This window comes from Diospyros lotus, chromosome 13, assembly GCF_014633365.1.
Source record: "Diospyros lotus cultivar Yz01 chromosome 13, ASM1463336v1, whole genome shotgun sequence".
In the NCBI taxonomy this organism is placed as follows: Eukaryota; Viridiplantae; Streptophyta; class Magnoliopsida; order Ericales; family Ebenaceae; genus Diospyros; species Diospyros lotus.
In genome coordinates this window covers 38808151-38826316 of record NC_068350.1, presented here as the reverse complement: position 1 = coordinate 38826316, position 18166 = coordinate 38808151, and the positions used below count along the sequence as shown (strand labels likewise).

At 37.9% G+C, this 18166-nt stretch overlaps 1 protein-coding gene across 1 annotated transcript; it reads right to left on the bottom strand.

Annotated features, from left to right (window-relative positions):
• Positions 1–7678: 7678 nt before the first annotated feature.
• On the bottom strand, positions 7679–17792 carry LOC127789027 (serine/threonine-protein kinase Nek6-like). The gene is made up of 13 exons (XM_052317770.1): positions 17079–17792; positions 16213–16279; positions 15101–15166; positions 14926–14972; positions 13775–13820; positions 13599–13679; positions 13479–13521; positions 13343–13392; positions 10796–10877; positions 10664–10713; positions 10465–10538; positions 9137–9188; positions 7679–9055 (listed from the first exon to the last, which is right to left on the bottom strand). Exons 1-13 carry the CDS (start codon positions 17195–17197, stop codon positions 7874–7876), a joined length of 1959 nt encoding a protein of 652 aa, XP_052173730.1. The 5' UTR covers positions 17198–17792; the 3' UTR covers positions 7679–7873.
• Between the last annotated feature and the right edge of the window lie 374 nt (positions 17793–18166).

Here is an 18166-nt window from a genome sequence, read left to right as displayed (position 1 = left end):
TGGCCAGTTTTGTGATTAATTTAGCGATAAAGTTTTTAATTTTAAAAATAAATTTTTTTCATCTTTAATTAGTGATGAATTTAAAAATTTGTCGCGATAATTAACAATTAGCAACGAATTAAAATACTGTCACTAATTCCGTAGCCAAGTGAATAACAATCGAATTTTGGGTATTTATTGAAGGATTTTTTCTGTTGTTAAAAATCATTTTTTTTTTTTAAGTGCTTGTTTATTTGAAACACTAACTTAAAAAAATTTGAATGACAAAATTTGATTAAGGGGATTAGATGTAACACTTGATATATTTTAGAAAATTTAAAAAATAGAAATAGTGATTTTTCTAAGAGAGAATGGATTGAGGGCATTTTGATAATTTAGATTATCATCTAGGATATTTTGGTAATTGTTGAAATTAGAGAATTAACATAATTGATCAAAAGTTTAAGAGGGCTTGAGAAGAAAGCCCTAGGAGAAATTAAGAAAGACTAGGGGTGCCCACATTGTCATTTTAGAGAAATTGGAGTGTGAACATGACAAGCAAACGACAACCACACTATCGCGGATTGTCTTCCCTCATAAGTTTATTGGTTAAATTTGTGGCAATAGGCGGCAGAGATTGAGCATAACAAGGAATGCGGTTTGAAGAATTTTGAAACAAATCAAACGTTCTAAGATCCATTTAGAGAGTTTGAGTGAAGAGTTTTTGTTGTGGAGAGTGTGAGAGCAAAAACCAGCAATCGGAGTTGGGGGAAGCATAGAAAGCGCCTCCACCTCCCCCTGCTCCTCATGATGATGAAAAAGAAGAAGAAGAGATTGGTTTACTGCATCCATCGCAGTAAACTTGGACACTTCCACCACCATAGCAGCCGCCGTGGCCTTGGAGTGATTATCTGAGAACCAGTGGGTGATCATGGCCGGGGTACTCAATTATTGGCAGATCTAGTGATTATCTGAGAACCAGTGGGAGGGAGATCATGGCTGGGGTGCTCAATTATTGGCAGATCTTTCCCATCCATTTCTCCTTCTAATATTTCCTCCATCAATCTCTCTGTACGTTGGTTTTGTTTCTCTTCCCTTTCTTCTTCTACTTCCATCAATCTCTCTCTCTGCTTTGTGCCTTCATTTTACAACTCTGGTGAAGTGCAATTCAAGCTATTCTCTTCTTGTGACTCACAAATTCAACCTCAACAATCAACCTCCTGATTCTCAAATTCTCCGCCTTGTCTGTCTGATGACCAAAAATAGTAAAAACAAAAATAGTACTAATTGTACAAATACAATTAAGAAAACAAACCAAAAGAAAAACTCTTATAATAACATTTTAAATTTACAAATATGCTATCACAATTGTTTATGATGTAGAACACCATCAACCTTTGAACTGCTCCAGCTATAGCAGTAAGGGCTGGTTTTGTGCCCCCAAAGATGTCAATATATGCAGCTGTATTTACTTACTGCTTGGCAATAACTAGAGCCAACCAGCTCGGCCAGCTGCAATTCCCAATTATTACTACTTAAAATATTATTCACTACTTTTTCTAATCAATAAATTGGAAACAGTACTTCAACAGTCAGTCAAGAGTAACAAATACACCTGAGATAACATTTCTGCATTCCTGTATTGTACTGTATTTTTCGTTTCAATGCAAGTGTATAATAAACTAATATAGAAATGTCACCCCAAATATTGCTACTGAGTGTGCAAGTAGCATTTCTGTTAATAAATTATAACTCAAAATTTACCCAACATTTGGCTTATCATTTAAACAGGTTCTTGAAAAATGGTAGTTTGAGAGGGAAGGCAAAGACCCAGAGGAGAAAGATGATTTTTGTTAACTGTGACACCCCAAAATCTGGACCGACATTATCCCCTAAGAAGTTGTAGATTTCAATAGGAAATAGTAAACCTTACAATATACATAATCTTCTGACATTTAAACATCTCAAATAAATTACAAAAATATTTCCATTACCTTTTATACTGAAATTGAAGTGTCCACCAGCCCAAAATTTCATCATATGTTTACAATATCCAAAATTTACTAATTCACATAAGAAAGAAACTTAAACCTCCCTATGCACAATTCCTAGGAAGTGAGGTGTTCGCGCTGTAGTCGGAGCGTGACTAGTGCATATGTAGTAAAATCACTTACCACGATCCTTACCGTCAAAATTGATGTCAACCTACAAATCTGAAATATTAAGAGGTAAGCCTACCACTAACTTAGTGAGAGGTAAAGAGCATTATAATAGAGAAAATATAAAATCAATGCATCAAAGATAGTCATCATGCCATGTCATGCCCAATAATAATTATATCATTATAAGAGAAGATGAATACACATGCACATTTAGGAGTAAACAATTTAGAATCAAAATTCACAAATTCTATTCTCTTGGGGCGGGTTGTACTCTCACCCACAAGATCATCCACTTCAACGGACCGTACCCTCACCAGATATAAACATGGATGGCAGACCCACTCTCACCAATAAGGGTGGACAAACTCTCACTTTAATGTATACATGGTGCACCAACAACTAACTTTTACTATAATTAGCAATACAAGATTCTAACTAGTTACTCCTTTTTAAGATACATCTTATGCTACCATTTAATATTAAAAGTGCCACACGCAATATATCACATATAAGTATCAACATTAACCGTCCACAACAACAGGAATCATATTTTTCCCAAATTTAATTTAAAAGAAATGCAATCAACTACAAGTGTCAATATGGGCAGAATAGACAATATGGATTCTAATTTTCTAGATGCAATTAAAGAATGAAATCGTGAATAGTATATATAGAACCCCAAAATGATTTGAATTATGAATGCAAAAATTACAATTTATCCACTCACACAGTGTTAAAAAATATTTGGGATTCCCTCATAGGCCTCTCCGCTGGGTCACATCAAAGTCCCCTAATAAGATCAGTAAATTACATGAGAATTGCATAAATACAAGATCAAAAATGCCTATCCAAACTGACTAACGAAAAGGTAAACGGTTAAGGTCGAACGGCTCGACGGATTGGGTTTTGGACCAACCCAAGGGCTGCCACAACAGGGCCAGACCCAGCCCCAAACACATTGGACTGGCCCATGAACCAGCTGGGCAACCTAGACCAATCCCAAAAACAGCCTAAACCAGCCACAACCGCCGCCACCAGCGGCCGCTGGCGACGACCTTCCGCCGGAGATTCCCACTATCAGAGCCTACCATTAGAAACGCCAAGCCAAGGGCGTTATCATACACAAAAATGGGTAAGATTTAACGGCTGGATTTTCATAGATCTGATTTTTAATTTCCGGCCAGAACTGAAAAAACGCCCTGGCAGTCGCCACCGGCCACCATGGCCGGTGGTTTCCAGCGATCAGAGGCAGCGACCCGACACCCTTATCCCCATCAATCAACATATCCAAAAACCAGCAAGATCCAATGGCCCAATCTCCATAAATCTAAGTTTAAACTTTCGGCCAAACCCAAACCGCGTGTATATACGTATATACCATGGATCTGTGCTGAAATTAATTCTGACAAAACTAAAAGACTTACCTCCTTGTAGATCGGGGCCGCTTTCACGGTGAAAATTCGATCGGATTCAAGATCAGACAGTTGGATTTTACAAAATCGGTGATTTACAAAAGTGCTCTTGGAAGAGAATGAAAGAGAGAGAGAGAGACAAGAGACTGACGGAAAAAAACAAGAAGAGGGGGAGGAAGGAAGGGAGCTGGTAGCCCTAGTGGCTTTCTATTGTCACATGGTCTTGGCTCCCATTGGGCCTTCCCAAAAATAAGCCCAAAAGTCGGGCCTAAGACCCAGAGAAGAAAGATGACTTCACATGGGCTTGGCTCCCATTAGGCCTTCTCAAAAATAAGGCCCAAAAGCCAGGCCTTCTCAAAAATAAGACCCAGAGAAGAAAGATGATTTTTTTGTTAACAATAGCCAAACTAAAGAGAATTGTTAAGATGAGAGAAGATACATATATTGGGGAACAAGCTTATGTGTGAGAGAGAGGTAAAGAGTGTGTACATCGGGCATGATCCTCCACTGGTTTTCAATGAAGAAAACAAAGACTATGGTGCCTAAGTTACCTGAATTGCCTAAATACTGTCCAGAATTGGCCCCAGAAATTAAGCATCCCTCTCACTCGAATACCAAATATCTAAGCAACTAAGCAACCTGCTAATGTTTTAGATACTAATAGCTTCATATTATAAAGTAAACGCTATTGCTAGCAAAAAGGATCTTCCATATAAATGGTATACTGCTGCTGCTCAAATTAGCATTACTTCAATAGTAAATGGTCAGATTATGTAAGCAGAAGGTATTAGATCAATTAATCAGCAAATAAGAACAGCAGCCATGAGTATAGAAGTTAGCATCCCAACTAACCTCAGAATTTCAGTAAATTTTTGGCTTCATGTTCTTCTAGAAATGGCCCATGTACAATTTTAATCTTCTTCACCTGCAGAAAGTGTGTAGAAGACAAACAAAAACAATGAGAATAGTATTACTAACTTCGGCCAAAAGGCTTCATAAAGAGAAGTGATCTCGTATCACTATGTTACGTGCAAATGGCATATGTGAAACAAAGCTATGAATGTATGCGTAAAGGATAGATGTGAAAGCTAGACAATGAATTAACTCTCTTTTTCGTTTTTGTAAACAAATCCAGTTATTAATGATAAAGCAAAGTTCTTCTAAAGAACAAGGACAATTGAAAGAGACATTATTTGTCTGAGGAAGACAACTGAAGAAACAGCAACCATCCAAAACACTAAGTCTTAAAGGACACCAATCCTAAATCAACTAGAAAGAAATAGATGAGAATTATCTGCTTAAGTTGCTCAACTACAGCAAGAGCAGAAGTAGACAAGAATTTCGTGCTGGCTGAACACACCACATTCTACAACCAGCAACCAGCAGAGTGACCGTCCCATTTTACAAACAGAAACCCACAACCAAAACACCTCCAGGCCAGCAGCTAAGCTCATATCATGATAGTCTACTTAGTGGAAAAACGGAAAAATTATTATTACTAACCATCACCCCGAGAGTTGAAAGCATGAGTAGGATACCCTCTTCATGAGACACATCCTCCCAAAAACTATTTGATCTTCCCAAGCCAGGATGCTTCTGAGTCCTACACTCCCCACGAGGACATAGAGAGCCTTACTTCATTTCAGGCAACAAGGAAATTAAATAGAACCTCTCACCATTGTGATCAACACAACCAAGACATAATAGGATACTGGCATCATTTGAGTAATAACAAAAATCCTCACACCTGCTTAGAGTCTCCAGGGTTTTTTCTTTAAAAACAAAGCAGAAGATAACTGAAAATAATAGGAGAACAGCTCAAAAAAACAACAAACAATATAAGGGAAGAATAAGTGAGAAATAAAGTAGTAGTAGTAGTAGTAGTAGTAGTGTTTTTCCAAAAGCATGAAAAAGCCAAGCCAAGCAATATGGAAGGAGAACACGATGCCTGAAGCAACCAAATCACAGTCGTCCTTCCTGAGCACTGTTGAGAGCCTCCCAAGGACATTCATATACTTGAGACCTGTAAGCACTAGAGGACCTGTGCAGAGGCTTAGTTCTCAACTCAAGAATGGAAGCTTCCCAAAATAAGAACATCTCTTCATTACGGTTACAAGACATTTAATAAATCATTCCTCAGTTGCAGGAAGCAAGCTCCAACATAAAGTCATAAACCTGAGTAAATACTATGGTAAATTAATTTTAAAAAACAGAAAATTCCTATTTTTCACAGCATGGAACAGCTAATCATGCCCTCCTTTGTCATTGCAAAAGAGGGCTTAATTAGTAGCTCCAAGTCAAATCAAGAACTTAGGAATTATCAGCCTGCTAATAGAAATATTCCCCCATTGCTGAACAGAGCATATGAAGCCTCGAAAAAATTCTAGGAGAAGCTTTTAGGGACAAGACAACCTAAGCATCCAGTCATAAGAAGTAGCCCTTATGCAAAGGAGTGAAACAACCAGATTACAAGAAAACAAGAGATCTCTAAGACAAAAGAATACAGTCTACGCTCAAGCCACAAACTCCCCTTTTCTTAGCAATGCAATCGTGGCAAAGGTATACAGTTTGCTTCACAAATATAATTGTTCGTGGCACAGGCAATTCTATGCTACAACTGTTTGTGCCCCACGAGCAGTTATGCATTTACCAACAAGACTTGTAGACCCATCGTCTTCACAATTAAAAGATGGCATTCATCCACTTGAGCTGAAACCGTTTAACTTAGACGAGCAAAGGCACCTACCAGCAACTGTACCATGACCTCTCCTCCCTCCACTGGAAACACGCAGAGCAAAAGGTCAACCCATCTGCAAGTATAGTATAGAGATCCAACAACTTTGAGAGAGAGAGAGAGAGAGATGGAAGGAGAAAGAGATCAGATAAAGTTAGCACACTTGAGCCATGATCATCCACTGCTTCTCAATGAAGAACACAAATTAGAGTACAGCGTCGAACTTACCTGTCAAGAAGGCCGTGGGGAGCCAATCTCTAGCGCCAGCTCCTCCTATGTCAGTTTCCCAACCCACTCACCAGAAGCACGCTCTCGCCCTCCTTCCCAACCCGCTTTCTACTCACACATGCGATGTCTGCCGCTCGCACATCCACGGATTCACATGCCGTTGTTCCAACTGCCACTTCTATCTCGACCTAGCCTGCGCTTCGATGGTGCTCCACATTCAGGACATGGTTGAGCACAGGAGTCACCAGCACCAGCTGATCCCCCTCGAGATGGGGGCCCAGTTCTTGTGCGATGCTTGTGGTAGAAAGCATGAGGGCAAATCGTATCTTTGCACTACCTGTAGCCTCTGGGTCAATCAGCGTTGTCCTTCATTACCAACCACTCGATCTTCGTCCCCACCGTCACCCCCTAACCATCCTCCATTATGTTCCCTTTAAAGTATCGCAAATGTGAAATCTGCATATGGAAACTTAACAGAGGGGTATTGGGTTTATTGCTGTTTGGAATGCCAATACTGCGTTCATGTAGATTGCGTGCCATTGGAGCCTGAGAATCCCAAGTAGTAGGCTCTTTCGCCATTCTTAATGTTCTTCTATTTCGAGCAACTCTCTCCCCCTTTCCGGAACTCTTAATTCTGTTGTATGATGTTATTTAATTGGGGCATTGGGATTTATTTTTGGGATTGTAAAGGAGAGATTAATATGATAACATCCCTACCTGTATTGGATAACTCGATCAAGAACATCAGATTTTGTGGAGTTCCAAACAAAATAGTTGCCAACATCAGTTATTGTGGTGAAGATCACTTCCTAATTTTTTTTCGGTTAACAAATTAATAAAGTCAAGGGTGCCCAAATATTCAATGGTTGTGGACAGAGCATCTCATCACCATTCTACCATTGTGCTCAATGTAAATATTTTCTACACGTGTGGTGCTCAATGTAAATCCATGATAGATGTTATTGACTCAAATCATTTCAGCCATTTTTATGTTCAGTAACGTCCATACCTAGGTAAATTATTCAAAACTGACGGTGGTTCTTTAATACAAATGACAGTTTTGGGCGAGGGCCCTTTAGCCCTAATATCCATCTTCTACTCCACATTTTTGCAACCCACAGATGAGCAAAATGACATCATTAGTCCACAATGAACTCAAGATCAAGCACAAACATGGATTCCTTTTAAGTAATATGTTAATGACATTCTGAATGACATTCAAGCCCAGTACCTTTTGCCATCAACCAAACAAGCTCCTAAAAGCACAACACATTCTATATCAAACAAGCCTAACAAGACACCAATTCAGCAGTAATGCATCAAATGAGAAAACGCCATTCTAAACCTCTTCTCAAACATCAGGAACCTCCAGCAAACTTTTGAGCACTCATGAGGCTTTTAGTCAGCCATATTGCTGTTTCCCGGGATGATACAGCTTCTTCCCCGAAGGGTTTTAGGACCCTGGAAAGCTCTTCAAGTTTGTCCTGCTTCAGCAATCTTGCACAGAGCTCCAGCAGTGACTCAAGAGCATCTGCTCGTTGCTGAGTCGGGTTCTCCCACCCACTCTTGTTATCATTGCCTACTGCAGTTAGCGTACTCAGCAATGAAATGTTGCTGGAACCTTGGTTTATCGTTTGACTTACATCATCTTTCTCTGTTTGTGTCAAGTGACTCGTATTCTCTGTTTTCACAGCCACATTATCTTTGCTTGGAAGGGTACCATTACCCTCGGACGATACATGTGCAGGAACAGCTTCTGTAGAATCATCCGGATCTTTGCATCGAGGTGTATCATTGCTTTCAGGTTCAAGTCTTGCAGTACTCACCGAAGCAGATGAATTTTTATTATCTATAGATACGTCTTCATAAATGTGGCTATCACTGGACGTTCTTATCTGGTCCTGTGAAGCATAAACCTCCAGCTGTATTTCAGCTTCCCTGGTAATTTCTTGATTGCAGGAGGTCTCAGCATCGTCATGGTTCTCTTTTTCGATACCAATCTCTTGGTATTGCTGAGAGCATTCGGGACCAACTTGACTGGCCTTCAACTGTTCTACTTCCAGCAGACAATTTGATACCTTGCTCGCTGTATTCTGAGTGTCATTGCTTTCCGTTTCTGATAGGGAGTGAGAGCCGACCCTCTTATCTCCATTGCAATCAGTTAATTCAGAGCTGATGTCCCCGCCTCTTGAATCCTCACTATTATTAGAGATATTGGAGGAATAGCTAGCACGATCAACTCTTCTGGTTCCAAGATTGTCTTCTTGCATGGTGATGCTTGCTGTCATGTCGCTGTTGGAGAAACTCATCTGCTGCTTATGGCCATTTTCCTCCAATTTCGGAATTGGTTCTGTCTGTTTTTCTACTTTTACCTCTGTTTCATCATCGTCTTTGCCATCACTAGATCTGCCAGATGACAATCTCCTTCTCGCTTTATCTTTTGTGTTGTTTGTGGGTTTTACTGGAAGAAAAACAGAGGACGGATTATGGCAACGAAGGAGATAGGGTTGTAGATGGGAATGCCTTAAAAGTTCTGCAGCCTGCAGAAATGTGAAAGCAAATAAATTAGGATGAACTAGAATTAGAAAATTGAACTCAAGGTGGTACACTGCCTGACTTACAGTAGGTCTGTGTTCGGGGCTTTTTCTCAACATAGTCTTAACGATCTGCTTCCTATAATGTTTAAATTATTCTGATTCAGTTCATGGACATATCGTGATCGCAAATAGAATAAAATATTGGCAGCTCTAGATCATGAAGAAGCACAAACACTTAAAAGAAGGCGGCATGTAATATCAGATACTATGTCGGATAGCTACTCTCTCCCAAGTATGTGTAGACACAGCCAAATAAGTGTATCATTTTTTAATTTTTACGGAACCAAACACGTTTTCAGTACTTTTGAACATACCTGGGCCCATGGTAAGATGCATGTCCTTCACTGAGACAAATTAGACACACTTTACGAGTTTAAGAGCGTCAGTGATTGTTTAGATTTCCTTTGCTGTCGTTTCTTTAGACTTGTAATTACAAGAATTCTCTACTCCAAAGCTATCAACTTGTTTATAAATAAAGTTCTCTAAAAAAGTATGTGCAATGCAGAATATAAAGGATTGTTAATATTTTCCTGCATGCATATGGTAATAGAGATTATTGGCAAGCTAGAATCCATATAGCCGACTCCACATAATGGGATTAAGCCTTATTTATGTTGTACGAGAAAAAAAAAACATATTTGTCGATGTTTTGCCCGAGTTTAGTATGCTGGAAGCTTAGAAGAAATCAGAGGAGTCTATGATGATGATCAAATGGCAGTTAGTGTGCAGGATATATCTGTAATTAACTGAAAATATTAGGGGCAGTTTAGACTTTATAAGAGTCGGATATGTCCCTAGGTTGGTCCACCCCTTTTAGTTTATAAATAAGAGGGCAAGGGATCAATTGTGATTATCAATCATAAATCATTTTATTCTCTTGTTCGAGCGCAGTGAAAAAGAGAGAGAGCTGTGAGAAGGATAAAGTTCTTGGAGTCTTTTGAAAGAATTGTACTCGGGTTGTAAGAGAAGGCGAGTGATTCATTGTACTGATTTCTCATTCTTAGTGGATTGTTCTCTTAGTGGAGTTGTGTCATTTCTAAGGCATGAACTAGGGTAAAATCGGCATGCAATACTTGTGGTTTGATCTTCTTTTCTTTTTCAAATTCTGTCTTTCTTTTACTTTCTGTTTTGTGTATGCATTGTGATTGATTCAGTGAGTATTTGAGTGAGTTATTGGATACAAACTGTGATTCGGTTTTAACAATATTGTTTATTAAAGTATCAGTATCATCCTAACTTTTAAAAAAATTGCATGGAGGAGTGTCCACCAAGAACAATCTATCATGGTCTATGCATAAAAGTAAATTTTGAGAAAACACAAACTTTGCCAAGGATTTGAAGATTACACTTACAATGTGGATGAATATACAATTGGGAGTGGAGATATTGAGGACCTATTTATCTTGTTGATAAGTCCAGCCATGTCCTGTCAATGTTGCCACCGGTGTTATATTATTTTGAGAACAGCCAGATGTGAAGATGACTCAATTTAGCATATTGTAATCACTAAATGATAACACTCTTATTCGCATAGTTCAAGCCTGAACTTACAGGAGCCCTAAATGCTGGTTGATGTGCAGCAATCTCAAACATACAGCAACCTGAAGTAATGGAAAGACATTATTCAATGAGGTATTTCAGCATGAAAATGTGAAAGCACGCACCACGCTTTCCAGTTCTTACCAAGTGACCATATATCAGATTTGTAGCCATAAGGAATATCAGCAAGAAGCTCAGGGCACATGTAGTTGGGAGTTCCAACAACCTACAGAAGGCAAGAAAATGAATTGATTAAATGAAACAGATGGTTGGCAAAACTTGTCTCTCCTTTCATCAAGAAAAGGGTTAATTACCAAAAAGAAAAAAGAAAACTAAACTTTACCCGAGTTTCAATTTTAGACCATACTTCAAATTTTTTCAATGGTAGCATCCTTCCAATCTTAAAAAAAAAAAAAAACAGAGTAGCATCCTACTTTTATTTAGTTTCAATTATGGACTGCCATTGACCCTTATTAGGTGTTGCCATTAAAATAAGATATTGCAAGTTGATGTGTAATGATGAGGCAGCAAAAATTATCCCCTGTTAGACAATGTTTTTTGTTCTTCAATTTTTTTGTATGTTGTTATTCAGTTTTTGATTCATTTTTTGGTACTTTGTGTGGTGAGGTGGATAATTTCTGGCAGCTCACCTATCAAGTTAAAAATAGGTGTTTTTGGCTGCTTATGGTACCTTACTCGTGTCCCTGGTACTGGAGGAGGCTTCTATCACTCCGCAATGACATGCGATATAAATTTGGATGAAAGATAGGCGATGGTAGGGAAGTCTTCCTGTGGCATGATCAGTGGCATCCCCTTGGGGTGTTTCTAGATCGATTCTCCTGCCAATTGCCTCGACAGTTGGGTATCTCTATAAATGCACAGGTATCAGAAATCCTTGCTGATGGGTCATGGAGATGGTCTAAGGTGACTTTGTCACCATCTTTGCAAATTATCCAAGACCAAATGCCTAGCCCTCCCAGAGTTGGGCATCAGGATGAATTAAGGTGGTTGCCAACCTCAAATGGGGTACTTTCTGTTCGCTTTGCCTTGCAAGGCTTTTTGGTGCAGCATCAGCGCATTCCCTGGCATCAATTGGTATGGCACAGTTTGGGTATTCCTTCACATATGTTTATATTTTGGTTGGCAATTAGGGAAAGGTTATCTACTCTTGATCGTATTAACCTTTATTTGCCTTTTCCAAATAGATGGGTCCTTTGCAAGGCAGCCCCAGAGCGACATAGCCACATTTTCTTTGATTGTCCTTATTCTCATGAAGTGTTGTTGTCTTTCTTTCGTCATTCAAAGAAATTTGGATGGCTTTGGCGTCGATGGGAGACAGGCATCTTGTGGGCAGCGGCAAGATGGAATGGTAAAGGCCCTTGGCAAGTTCCTAACCATTTGGTCTTGCATGCTATGGTTTATTTTCTATGGCAAGAGCGCAACAATCAATGCTTTAGGGAGCAAGAGCGATATGTGTCCCAGTTGGTATATCAAATCCGGTGTGCTTTGTCTAGACAAGGTTAGCTATTATCTCTTTCCCTCCTATTTTACAGAGCTAAGCTCTACGGCATTTTTGGCAGCTTCCAGCTAACCAATTTTCTTTACTCCGCTAATTCGAATCACTTATGGTGGTTTGACTTATGAGTATACTTATACATTGATTATCTTGGTGAGTATCATGGGGTTGTCAACACAACTATTAACTTTAGACGACCAAAGTCAACATAATCCTTAAGAAAACTCATGAGTTGACAGTTCACTTTTGTGTTTGTTGTCTACTCCACTAATTTGGGCAGCTTAGTAACTAGGTATTGACGTCACAAATGCCTACTCTCACGTTAAACGGTGGCTCGAGCTATGAGTATACTTTTGCAACCTAAGTGATTATTTTGGTGAGTATCGTGAGGTTGGCAGCACAACTGTTAACCTTTGATAACCAAAGCCAACATGATCCTTAGAGAAGTTAATTTTCTGAATATGTTCAAAAGGTGACGTTGATGAAAGTTTCTCCTGACAGTTGTACATTTCTTTTGATGTCAAGAGGCTTTTTCTTTTGCATATTTGTACATTTTATTACTTGGTTAGATCTCATGTGATCTTTGGTTGGGGCTTGGGGAATGCTCTAGTTTAAAACTGTAAAGGCTTTTAGTTGTTTTTTAATGAAATTCTTACTATGGAAAAAAAATTCTGCCAGCTCATTAAACATTAACTTACCACGTCACACTTTAACAACAACATCTAATGAGGGAAAACAGTGGTCCACAAATGAAACTAAATAAAGTATGATGCTACTATTAAAAAAATTAAAAGCTCGGTCTAAAAATTGAAAACTCAGTTAAAGTTTAGTTTTTTTTATTAATTAACCCTTAAGAAAAACATGTATATGCAAAAGAAAACTAGAATTACCACAAACCCCAAATTTTTTACATAAGCTTCTAATCCTAAAAAAAAAAAAAAATACTATAATGGTAGTTTGGGTTGGGTGCAGGAATGACACTGTTCCAAAGAAAGATACAAAGAGAAGAGAACAAAGAAAAAGAATGGGGAATGATGCCATTCAAAGTTGAAATTCTCTGGCTTAACAGATCATGTCCATTAGCAATAGTTCAGGTTCAGTCAACTCCATATACTAGCAAATTATGCTAAGATATTGAAATGAAATAAACATAATAACCATAAGAAAAACATTACCGATGAAGCAAGGTCTTCTGAGTTGAGCAGTTTTGCAAGCCCAAAGTCACCTGTAGAGTAATGTAAGAAGAAATTTGCTTAGAAGAAACTAGAAGAGAAACCTGACAGAGAAATCCCCTTGTCTATTTCAACCTACCAAGCCGAATGTCGTTGTCCTTGGTGAGGAAAATGTTGGAACACTGTAATTGAATAAGGTTGAGTTAGCATTGCCATTGTCAAAAAGTTCAACCTTGCTATAAGGATAATTTGCATATACCTTCAGATCCCTATGAAGGACGCGGTTGGAGTGCAAATAATCCACTGCTAGTAACAGCTGAGTCAGCCATTTACATAGTTTCTGGGAAACAAAACACAGAAGAAAATGTCAAATAGGTGTAAGTTGTCAACCGATGCTACAAATACAAATCAATTATGTGAATTCTTTCTTATTACCTCCTCTGGGAAAAATACTCCCCTGGCCTTCCTAACAATCTCAGCCCTGATCATCCAAGAACATTAGAAATATTATTAGTCACTCATTTCTAAAGGGTATGTGTTCCATATGTATGTATATATGTTCAGAATATAAGTTGGCTTTTCCAAAAATTTGATTGAATTACATGGGAGAAACATAATATCATTAACTGGAAAGGAACTCGTATCAGTGCATTTGGTGAAAGTTATACCAAAAATAAAGTATCAGTTTTCCCTAACATTTGAACGCTTTTTTTGTTGGAACATTTTCAAAATTAATAAAACATTTTCCGAAAAGTCATATGTATTAATGAAAAGATATAGATGGTTGTTAAATAACTAGGAAGTACTCAGGTGACTATTCAAATAGTCACAACAACTGTTTGAGGGGTAGAAAATTAGTTTATTTACCAATTATTAACTTAGTGACTATTCTCTAAAAGTCACAACTCTTCATCAAAGAGTAGTTAATTTGATAACTATTTGTATAGTAACACCTTTTATTAAAAGGTGCCATGGTTGGTAATTAACTACTTCGGGTAGTTAATACTGTGACTAATCAGAAAAGTCACAACTTTTTGAACGAGAGTATGAGCAACTCTATGAATAGAGTTCTCATTTGGTTCAAAAGAAAAATCAATTTTTCCATACTTCTAAATCATCCTTAAAGCTTGTTCACTGCAAAAACAATCTTTAAGACTTTGACGATCTTGTTATCTTTGGTGATTACTCAGAAGTTTGAATATGTTTTGTGCAAAAGGCATTCAAACATAGGCTTTTTTGCATCCTAAATGTTATTTCGGGACACCCCATTGCACACCAATTCAGTTTATGATAGGGGTGAATTAAGTCTTAAGGAAATTAATTATACACACCTAGAAGCCATACTTTGTAGCATTTAGCAAATATTCTGAAGCATACTTATTTTCTGCAGCAACATTCTTTTACTAGAATTCGAATGCTGTTTTAAGTTGGTTCTTATTTTCTGCAGCAACAATTTTTTACTAGAATTTGAATGCAGTTTTAAGTTGGTGCTTTTTCTTTGTGTAAAATTGGCTCTTTCAGTATTCATTTGTGGTTAATGTGAAAGAACGTTACCATCATGTCCAACAATGAAACTGTTTACTTACATATCTCCTCCTTCACAGTAGGCAGTTACAATGCATACATAACATCCCTGCAACGTAACATGTTGTGGGCAGTTAATATGGTGGAAGTTCCAGTACCAGTAGTTTTCTGTCTAATCTCATGGTAATTATGACATTCAGTTCAACAAAGATCCGCATATAGAAACCATTCCTTTACCTTGTCAACCCAAGCATCTTTGAACTCCACGATATATGGATGGTTCAGCTTAGCCATCAAGTCCATCTGCAACGGTGACTAACATTATTGAGGCTCATAACTTCTACTAAATCATTATTGACTTAGTTCTACAACCCATTTATTTCAGAGAGAGATTTTATTATTATATTTTCCTTCTCTTTTGATGGCTAAAGTAAGAAAATTTTGAGTAAAGTATTGCTTTTCTTTCTCATTAATTCTAGAAATAACCTATGTATTTGGTTTCTGTACTAAAACAAAGACTATAAAGTTATTTCCCACATATGTAGATAGATGACATCTTAAGCAGGTCAAAAATACAAGCAAGAACAGATATATAGTAGAAATATAGTATAAATTGACCCAAAGGAAAAAAAAAAAAAAAAAAGATGATACTGTACAAGAATATGGTGACAAATTGAAATTAGAACTGTTGAAGGTTAAAGCACAGAGTTTCCATCCTAGCTATAATGACTGTTGTATTCAAAAGAATTTCTTTACTTTTTCCGTTCCTTGTATGCATGCAATGTGATCAGCTTCCTAGGTTAGGTAGGAGATGACAAAATAGGTAAGCCGAGAAGTATAAATTCAACTTCACATCATAAAGAGCAATTTTACTGACCACTGCAGTTAAGATTGATATAAAGGAAACAATTAGGCACTAATTCCAAAGTATTTATCAATATAATTGAAAATAAAATTTAGTCAGCCGTTGCTCAGTTGCAGATAAACAACAACATAGCAAGCCTTAATCCCACTACATGGGATTGGCTACATGAATTCTCACTTGCCACTTGCTATCTTGCAGATGCTTCAAGAAAATTTTACATGATCAATTCAAATACAAGATTGGGTACTTAGACATCCAAAAGACAAGAAAGTTAGGCGCTTATATGTCTATAAGATCAGCCAAAGAGTACCGTTGATAAGATAAATCTAGAAAATTGGGTACATAGACATGCATATGTGGAATATGGAGTTTGAAACTAATGTTACAGACAAGAGATATAAAATTAATATTTGACAGACTCATTAACAGAAGATAACTCAAGTGCAGAACCAAGTTCAGGATCCAACAAATTTTCTTAAAATACCTCCTGATGTGCCGTCCGCTTAATCTTCTCAGTTTGCTTAGCCAAGCGAATCTTCTTCAACACATACCTTTCAGAGAAAGGAGGGGGGGGGGGGGGGGGGGGGGGGGGGGGGGGGGGGGGGGGGGAACAACCATCAGACTTCATGAAATACAAGATGCATGCAAAGTCAAACTTAGAATCGAGAGAGATGAAACATAATTGAACATCTTGGTAGGTAAGAGTACAACTTTGGCAGTCCTATTGAAAATCATTTAATTAACTATTATTATACACAGAAATCTTGCTCTTCTATGCACCATTAAGTTCTAAAATAGCAGGTTTCAAATAGAACAGGCGCAAAAATGACAAACATTTCGACAAATGTGAAACATTTTGCCCAAGTTTTTTTCTTAAGCACTTCTAAAATGCTTCTGAAACTCCAGAAACCATCGACGAAATCAAATTCTTCCTCAGATTCATCTAACTTAGTTATGTCAGGTTTGCTGGTACGGAGAAAGAGAAGATGATTTCCCCTTGCTTCGTTTAGAACAACCATCAAACGCAGGATACGCACAAAGTCATGCACAGAAAAGAGGGGCATGAACACAATTAAACATCTCGTCCATAAACAGTACGATTTTAGGAATTCAGTTAAAAATCATCTCAAACAAATCATTATACACAGAATATCGCTCTTGTTTGCTTGGAACATGAAGTTCTAAGATGCAAGCTTCGAATAGAAAAGGGACCAAAATAGGATAAATATTTCAATCCATCCAAGTCGTTTCTTCAAATAGTCCCTTCAAAATCGTACTGGGTTTCGAAACCCTTGATTCTACGGTACTGGTTCGCAATATGACACAGAAAGAAGTTGGAATTTTTCTTACTTCTTTTTCTCAGCTCTGTGGAGAACAAGAAAAGCGGCCCCAAAAGCTCCCCTTCCAATCTGCTCTATGACTTCATAATCTTCCATCTTGGACTTCACATCGCCATTCTCCGTCTCCATTGAAGACCCAAGACCCAGGAGATTAGCAGATCCAACTCCTCAGCAATGCAATTGGGATCAACCAAGACGAAGCAAGAACAGTTCTTTTTCACAGCAACAACTGGTGAATACAAGTGGCAGTGAAATGAAAATGATTCTGGGGATTGTTGAAGATATTGGCTATGGCTTTTCTGTTTCTGGGGGTATTATAAGTAGTGGGGGGTCATGACTTGAGTAAAGCTACATTCCACAATTATGAGGCCAAGCTACACCTTGTATTTAAGAGAGAGAGAGAGAGAGAGAGAGAGAGAAAAGCAACGATATGTAAGTCCATGAACAGAGGTATTATTAAATTGGAAAGATGATGATTTACAAAGGGGAGGAAAAGCAGATTTAAGCAAAGCAAGACATAGCGGGCATGGAATAGTAATGGAGAAGTTGATTATTTGCCAAATAAGAGATAAGGGGGAGAGAGAGAGAGAGAGGGTGGGGAATGGTAGAGCAAAGAAGGGGCAAGCCCTTGCTTGCACTTTCAGATTCATTTTGTTGGGTTGGGTTGGGGCTGGGGTTGGGGATGATCATTCAGACAAAGGAATTTTCTGAGAATGTAGGTATGATATCACATCCCCAACTGATTTTTCATTAATTTCCAATGGCAAGCGGATATCAGCTGCCTCAAAAGCTTAATGGATATCATCTGCCTCAAAAGTTTAGTGCTTTTTTTTTTCTTAATATAGGTATATCAAATTATTTGAAAGATTGTGACTTCAATTATGATGATTACTCTCCCTCTATCATTTCAAGTTTTAGTAATTCTTTTCTCTAGAGCACAAATTAAGTTTTGGGTCATAATAAGTTGGGATTCTCACCAATAAGTTGAGGATTCAATTCATTGTTCTGTTTGTGAGGCAAAATCTCTATCGTCAATTTATCTCATCTGTTGAAATCGAGAACACGAACGACAAGAAATTACGCAAAGATGATAATTTC